Consider the following 8,360-nt stretch of genomic DNA (forward strand, 5'->3'; position numbering starts at 1 on the left):
CTTCTGACATGCATTTTTTTAATATAATTTTCAAATAAATAACTCCCTTAATTGAAGTTGAATTTGATTTTTTTAAAAGGCGGCAGCCCTCATCCATGAGTAGATAATGATTTTATATATCTCCATACCAAGTTTCAGCAATCTATCAAAAATATTTCCTGAGAAATGCAGTATGAAAAATTCTGTTTGTATGGGAGGTGCCAGGCCCCCTTGTCTAATCGAGATTAAATGTATCCTATATTTTAAGTTGGGCTAAATGGCAGCAATGTACAAAATTTCATGAAGATCGGTTGAGTAGTTATAGCGTAAAAGCGTAGCAAACAAACAAACTCACTTTCGGATTTATAATATTAGTAAGGAAAGGATTCAACTTTTACGACTTTTTTGATTTTTTTTATTGTACAGAACAGCGTCATACCATAAGCCAACTGCCTAGACATATATGTTGAGTGCTTTTGAAATAAATTAAACCTAATGCAACAGGCAGAAGGTTCCTACAATCAGCGAAGCGCGTGAGGGAAATCTAGTTATCTTATATGCGTGAATTTGGATAGTTACTTCAAAGCTGCCAGTTTTCATAACCGAGCCGATTTGCCTTTAATTTCAAAAAACCGTGGATAAACATACAAATGTACATAGCACTTAGGTACTTATTAGATGATAATTTGTAAACAATAATTTTCGACTCACCCTGCCATCACTTTTCCGATAGCCGTCATGTATCCGCCACACTAGTTCGGGACCCGCACACGCCACTTGCTTACCGATCTCAAAGTATTGGCTAATCGGATTAGCATCGGTGATGTTTTGTAATGATGTTGATGCCGTATTGGCACTCTTGAATTTGGAGAACATTGTACCGGCAGGCATACCGTCGATTAATTTCGAGAAAACGTTGGAAAAGCTACCCTGACGTTTAGGAACACCACCACCGCCACCGCTTCCTGCACCCCCGGTTACACCGCTTGCTGCAACACCAGTACCAGCACCGCCTGGGCCAACACCAACGGCACTGCCGCTACCGGCTATACCAACACCGCCACCTATACTTAAGAGCCCTGTACCAGAGAAATCATTCACAGCTGTTAGACTACCGTGCGTTGCTGCCGCTGCTGCTGTTACACCAGCGCCTGATGGTGAGCTAATCGAGAGTCGCGCTCGCGCCGTCGTCGTACCACCGCCTATCAATTGTGTGCCACCACTACTGCCGCCAATGCCACTACCAACACCTCCACCACCTGCTGCCGCCGCTGCTGCTGCTGCTGCTGCTACCGACGATGAATAGCCATTCACGCTACCCCTACCTAACTGCTGACTAACCGCGGAGGATGCTCCTGCTCCTGCACCACTGGAACTCAGCACTGTACGATGACCATCTAAGCCAACTGCTATGCTACCACTCCGTGAACCGCGCACACCAACACCGCCGCCGCCGCCGCCGCTGCCGCTTCCGCCACCTGCTACTGGTAAACGCGTTCCCGCAGATGCATATAAACCACTCCCACTGCCGCCAATTCCAATACCAGCACCACCAGCACCCACTCCAGCTCCACTGCCGATCGCTATGCTACCACGAGCACCTTGTGCACCCTGTGCTCCGACCACTGACGCTATTCCAATTGCGCTTCCACTTCGGCTCTTACGCTGCTGCAGCTCCTCAATGCTATCGTAACGCGAGAAGACTCTGGCCGCCGTTGTTGCCGTTGTTATTGTTGTGGTTGTTGGGTTAGCGGTATTAAATGTCGATGTGACGCTTGTTGTTGCTGGTACAGATACAGCTACAGTCGCGACACGATTTGGTAGTGGCGGCTGAGCTGGCTGCTTTTGCTGTTGCTGCTTTTGCTGTTGCTGCTGTTGTTGCTGCTGCTGTTGTTGTTGCTTCTGCAGTAGTTGATGTTTTTGCCCAGCTAATTGCTCTAGCGCCTGCTGCGGCTGGGGCTTTGCCTGCGGCTGTAATTGCTGCTGCTGTTGTTGTTGTTGTTGGTGCAATTGCGCTTGTGATTTTGCTTGCGGCTGCAGCGGCTGCTGCTGCTGCTCGTCACCTTGCACCCCCCTATGTTGCTGCTGGTTGAGTATATGCTGCTTGAGCTGCTTCCAACGTTGCGCTATTTTGGCTAATTAAATTATACCCGAACACTGAATGAAATATCGTGATCATTAAGCAATGTGCGGGTGCTTGCGTCTGGGTGCGTGCGTGTGCGCCTACGTGCTGCTTAATTTATTAGTATTCAAAATGTGTATATATGTATGGAAGCGTGTGTGTGTATGTGTGCCTAACTGTATATATATATATATATATATATATATGAAGGTGGTGTAGTTGTGTATTAGTTTACCTGTATGCCTGCTAGTGGAAGTGTTGTTGTGTGCGTATAAAATTGAAAATTTTCGCAGCTATGTTGTTTTTGCTTTGTTTCACTGTATTTTGTGCGCCCGCAGCAGGAATTTCATTGCTGTTCATACGCTCGTATACAATTATACAACTGCACAGTTGTGGTTATTATTGTTGCTTGTTCTGGTTGCCGTTGGCATGCGTTCGCTTGGTCGTTCAATTAGTTACGGCCAATCAATTTAATAAACTCCAAACAACGGCAGCAATATTGAATTTGTCTCCCGGTTGGTATGGCTTGTCAGTTGTGGGCAATAAAAGCAAGCCAGGCCAGCCAGCCAATTCTTTGTGCTGTATGCGTGTATGAGTGTATGCGTGAGTGGGTGGGCCCAAAATGTGCGTTGATTTTTGTGCCTGCAGCTTGACAATGCAGTGTTGGATTTGTCGAAACTGTTGGGAATTACGGCAGTCAATCCACTAGCTAACTTGTCGGCTGCTGTCGTCAGTCGGCCACCGGTTGACGAGTGCAAATCTTTGTTGATGTGCCTGGTAGCCGTTTCAGTAAGAAGCAATTATTGTGGCTGTAGTTGTAGTTAGTGGTTTATACGAAAACTATTAATTTGTGCAATTTAACTGCCTTCCTTCCTTTTCTTGCGGTTTTCGGTTGCTTACTTAAATGCCAATGAAATACAGGAGGAATTTCGTAGTTCAGCTGGCTGGTGGCTCGAGCACGCCTATAGCAAACGCAAAGTGAAAGTTGCAAAATCTCAAATATTTTAGTTCGTTATTTATCTGTTCAGCAGCTAATTGAATTTCCGGAGATTGTATGTATGCGGAGCGAAATAAGCGAGTATCAAAAATGTTGAATTTCTGTATGCATTAGTGCTATGCTTGATATCTATATAACTAACAATAGAATGTGTTATCTCCCATTTGCTATTCACTTTACAGCCTCTCAAGCATCCGTTTTCAGCTACTATATTGCTATTAATCAAATTCAAATGTTGCCAATTACATCGACGCACGTCCACCGTTGTTAATTTCTAGTCCTTCCTCCTCATGCCAGACGTAGTACTGTGCTCACTTGCTGGCTTCGTTTAAGTTGTTATTTCACACTTAATTATGATTGATATAAATTGATTTGCGACAGTTGTCGTTCTTCTCGGTGTCAGTCGTTTTTTGTACATATATATATATATTTTTTTTATTTACACAAAACAGTGATTTTTATTTGCCTACAAAGGCGGCCATGGACAATTGATATCGCGGAACTGGAAAGAGCGTGAGAAGAAAAATTAAAATTAGTTGTATTCAAAACAAAGGAGAGGAGACAAAGTGTAAGGTTTAATGCTTTCGGGTAATAAAACTGCATACATGTATGTATCGATTTATGTATTAAAAAATAAACAGAGATCCGTTAAGAGAATGTATCCAAAATGACAATTTTGCTCTTCAAAATTCAGGAGCGCATTAACAAATTCTCATAGTAAAAATATATCACTTGAAAAAAATTAAATTTTTGTAAATCTAGGATAAAAGCTATGCAAACCCGCTGGTCTGTAGTAACAGAGGATAAAGCTAAACGTACACGGTAGAGAAATGTCTCTAGAGTTTCACTGAAATAAAAATCTCCTCTCTCAATTAAGTTAATTACACAGTCGAGCGACTCTAGGAGATATTCACTCTAGATAGAGACAAAACAGAGCAATCTCAACTTTTATCTATTACATACTTTACAAGCTGTGTACACGGTAGGCAATAGTTACCTCACGCCTACAGTTAGTTTTCTATCTCGAATTGTTGTCAACGCTTGTTGTATGTTATATCATGCCATCAGCGGAGCGCTAACCCTTCGTCGATTTGACAGCATTCACCTATTTTCTGACGTCATAAAATACATTATCGCAATATGGATAAGTATTAAACTTTCAAATTGTACTTACTTGCCGAAAAAAATTTACCTAAAAGTAGACAAATGTACCTAAAAATTAAACATGGCAACCTCTCTCTTCGGTACTATGTGTACTTTTAGACTCGCATCAAGCAACCTTTATAGCCCGAACACAATGAAAACGACGAGCTACGGACTACAGCTGTCAAATTATTTTAACACGTACTCTTATGTAGATAATTATTTTGGCGACGACCGGGCTACGCGACGGCTGTGGTTGTGGCCAGATTAGATCTATTTCTATTTTTCCGGCGACAGATAAGGTTCTTCCTCTTCTTTTATGTCAAACTCATACAAATTCATGATGTCGCTGCCGCGTTCAAAAAAATCATGTCGCCATCGACAAAGCGTTTAGATAATGAAGATAACAAACTGGAAGCTGTGGCCCGCAGCTCGTCGTTTTCAATGTGTTCAGAATTTTAATATTTAAAATTCCCTTGAAAGGAGTTTTCCGAGCAGTTCCAGCCAAACTACTATATATGTATATGTAGGTATTCACCAAATTGAGCAAGTGGCCTGGCACTCTGACAAAACAGCAGATAACTCAAGCAACGACTGTTGCCTGAGTGCCAGACCATCTGCTCAAATGTTTTAACCATTAATTATGCCCCTTTGCAAAGGACGGAGGCTATTGGAAAAGCCATTGAAATGACAATTAAGATAAGAGGATGATTCCCGGTACATTATTTGGCTACGTTCTAAGTGTACTTAAAATGGTGTGCTTGTATCGAATATACGGTTTAATGTCGTAGCCATTTCAAAATTTAACAATCTGTAATGAAGTTCATTGTCAAGACTTTACTATACGTCTCCGTAGAGCAAAAAGTCTATTTAGCTTGCTAAATAGAGCGTAGAGTTGTCGTAGAGTTTTCGATCTAGCTTCGTTGGACTGTGTACACGGCGAAAAAGTCTCGTTAAAAACTCTCACATAGACTTTGTAGGTGAGTATCTCGTAGAGCTCTATTGAGTGTTTACACGTCTCTAGCGAGATTTTTGTCTAAATCTCGGTTTGTTTTTTCTACCGTGTACACTTAGCTTAAAAGGACTGGGTAGAGAAGTGGCATTAGTTGGCATTTAAATTATCCGCGATTGGCATAGAAGAGAAGCGACTAGCGTGCTTTATTGGATTCGTCAAAAATCGCTAAGCCAGTTACAGTATAAAACAAGACTGCACTGCTTTATAGACTAAGAGCCCGCCGTCAAAATTCAATGCGATCGACCCAGAGTAACGTTTTTTTTTTATCTGTTAGTACTCACTGTATCTATCCATAATATCAATTACTGCCTAGGCTGAGTTTATACCAGCGCCTTATTAAATCCTTCGCCGCGCAGATTTTTTATAAAATACTTTTAAGGCTATTTTAAGACCTTTTGTGAACAGCCAGGCCAATCCGATGGGGCAAACGTCCCACAGTGATATTTAATACCCATTTCGTGCCAACAATTCAAAAAATTAGTACCTATATTCACATGAATTCAGGTTTACATGGGTTTTTGAGGCCGCTGAATTCGAAAATGAAGTCAAAATACAAAAAAAAAGCCAAAATGGCCGATCCAATACGGCACCTAAAATATCAAACACAATAATTTTGTTAAAAATAGTAATAAGAATGGCTTATGTCTATATTTTTTAAGAGTTATTGGGGTCGCTAAATTCGAATCTGAAATACAAATAACTAAAAACAAAATGTCCGATCCAATATGGCTTCTGAAATTAAATGAAATGTGTTGAATTCGAAAAATATTTATTAAATTCACGTAAAATTGAGGTTTTTTTAAGTTTGTATTTAAAATGCTTTAATAAAACTGCTATTAAATTATAATAAATATAATCATGTATACGTGTATCTTACACAAATTTGGTTGCAAAAAATGTATTTAAACAAATCATCTTCAGAAAAACTTTCAATATTATATGGTACAAAATCGCGTCTTAAACAAAAGCTCGGACAAGGTCGGATTCAATATATTGAGTATTAAAGTTTAAAATACAATTATCTTGAAATAAACAAAAAAAAATTATTGGTGAAATCTGGAGAAAATGACTTTTGACATTTTCTTTAAACTGTGTTTTTATTAAAAAATTCACTTGAATATTTCATTAAATACTAATCAGTTGGGTTTCTGGGCACGAATTGGGGACCAAATATCACTGTGGGTTCTCTCAGACACAATAAAAGCTAATTTTGTTGTATGAAATTTACGCAGGAAATTATGTTACTCATACGCCACGTATCCACGCGTTTTATCAAACTCTATAGGAAAACAGTAACTGCAGATTACGCGATTATTATTTGGTAAGTACTATAAATTAACTATTATATTATCGACTCTTTGTCTTCGCTGTCATCATCATTAAAGCTTTGTATTTCATTATCGAGCCAATCTTCTATTTAATACTGAACTCATCATCGTCATCATCGGCTTCATCTAATTTGTCTGGTACGATATCTGGCTCAGATATTGTAATATTGTCAGGTATAAGAACAGTTGCTGCACTTGAAGGCTGTGAAAATGATGATACTTGGATACATGGCGTATTACCAACATATTTTCCTGTTTAAATTTCATACAAAAAGTTAAATTTTATTGTGTCAAAAACTTATTGAATTGAAGTAAAGCGCGGGTTATTTTTTTTTGTTTGAAGGATTAAGTCCACTTTTATTTCGAAAATATTTTTGACGAGGGTTGCCTTCTTTTTAAAAATGTAATATTTTATTTTTTAATGGCCGTAAACCGCGAAACGATTGGGTAAGCTTTATTTCTAAAATATATTTGAAGAAGATTTCCGCCTGCTCAAACAGGTTAAATCATTTTAATTTGTAGTTTAATTGAAACCTTTTAATATACATACATACATACGTAAGTGACAATCGAAAAGTGTTTAAGAGGGTTTTATTACATAATTAAAAATTTCGAAGAGGTTTGTCACCTGTTTAGCAATTCGGAATCAATTTAATTAAAAAGTTCTACGAAATAGTTTGAAATTGGTATTAAACGGTAGAGGCTTAAAAGGGTTTATTTCGAAAATACTTTTCAAGGCTTAGTAATTGGCAAATGATATTTATTTCAAAATTGATTTTGAAAAGTGTTGCCACATGTTTAGAAATTCACTTTTCGTAATATGGGTGAAACTCGCGAGATGTTTAAGTAAGCTTTATTTCTAAAATATTTTTCAAAAGAATTGCCGCCTGGTCAAAGAGTAGAAATCAATTTAATTCATTATTTAATTTAAAATTTTTAATATACATACATACAAATATACATAAGTTCCAATCGAAAATGGCAAGAAGAGAAACAACACATACTATCTTTTTGTTGATTTTAAAACAAGAGGAGAATCAACACACAGTGCTAATCGCTCCGGAAAGTATTTTTACATCGGCACACAAACAAACGTTACGTTTATTTCGCATTTTCCTAGTTAGATACGGAAGCAAACCTAAAGACAATGGATGTGAACGAGGACAAAATAAAGTATCTTCTATAATCAAGCAGACAAGTCAGCATTTTGGAGCTCCGGCACTCACCACCGCACACTGTGCCCTTTTTCAATTTTAGCGTGCCAAAAGTCCAAAATAAAATGATTTCAGATGGCCGTGATTTTTGGCATTCTGGCTGAGAAATATTCGGCTACTATGTCCATCTAATAAATTCATAGGAAAAAACAACAACAACAAAAATAATCGGTGTCAAACGTTGCTCATTGTGACGCGTAAAAATATTATTTTTTTAGCGTGAAGTTTTTCGCATACTTTAAAGTGGCAGTACTTTTTTTTGCGAAGTTATTTTAAAATAATTATTTGTGCGTGGTTTAGTTTCAATTGTTTCTAATTTTTTTACTAAGTTTCCAAGCTGTAGTGAACATTGATAATTTTCTATATATTTAAACAAAAAATATTCCAAAAAGTAAGTAATTGTGAAAACATTAAGATTTTTACTGTTTATATGCAACCTAATAAGGAATATTTCTACTTTTAGATTTCGTAAGCACTTTTTACAAAAGTCTGCACAAATTTTTGATTTTCATTAATAAACATGGCAGTCATTCGAAGCGCACTTTTTGACGAGTGGCTTAAA

At 38.2% G+C, this 8,360-nt stretch overlaps 1 protein-coding gene across 1 annotated transcript; it reads right to left on the minus strand.

Moving 5' to 3' along the window:
- Positions 1 to 690: 690 nt before the first annotated feature.
- On the minus strand, positions 691 to 6,836 carry LOC108372567 (ecdysone-induced protein 74EF-like; the record flags this gene model as incomplete). The annotated part of the gene is made up of 3 exons (XM_017628293.1): positions 691 to 1,753; positions 1,862 to 2,105; positions 6,681 to 6,836. Coding segments are annotated over 3 exons (1,463 nt in total), but the record flags the coding sequence as incomplete, so codon positions are not given.
- Between the last annotated feature and the right edge of the window lie 1,524 nt (positions 6,837 to 8,360).

Source organism: Rhagoletis zephyria, unplaced genomic scaffold (assembly GCF_001687245.7).
Source record: "Rhagoletis zephyria isolate East Lansing unplaced genomic scaffold, Rhagoletis_zephyria_1.1 Rzeph_scaffold_05875, whole genome shotgun sequence".
Taxonomy (NCBI): Eukaryota; Metazoa; Arthropoda; class Insecta; order Diptera; family Tephritidae; genus Rhagoletis; species Rhagoletis zephyria.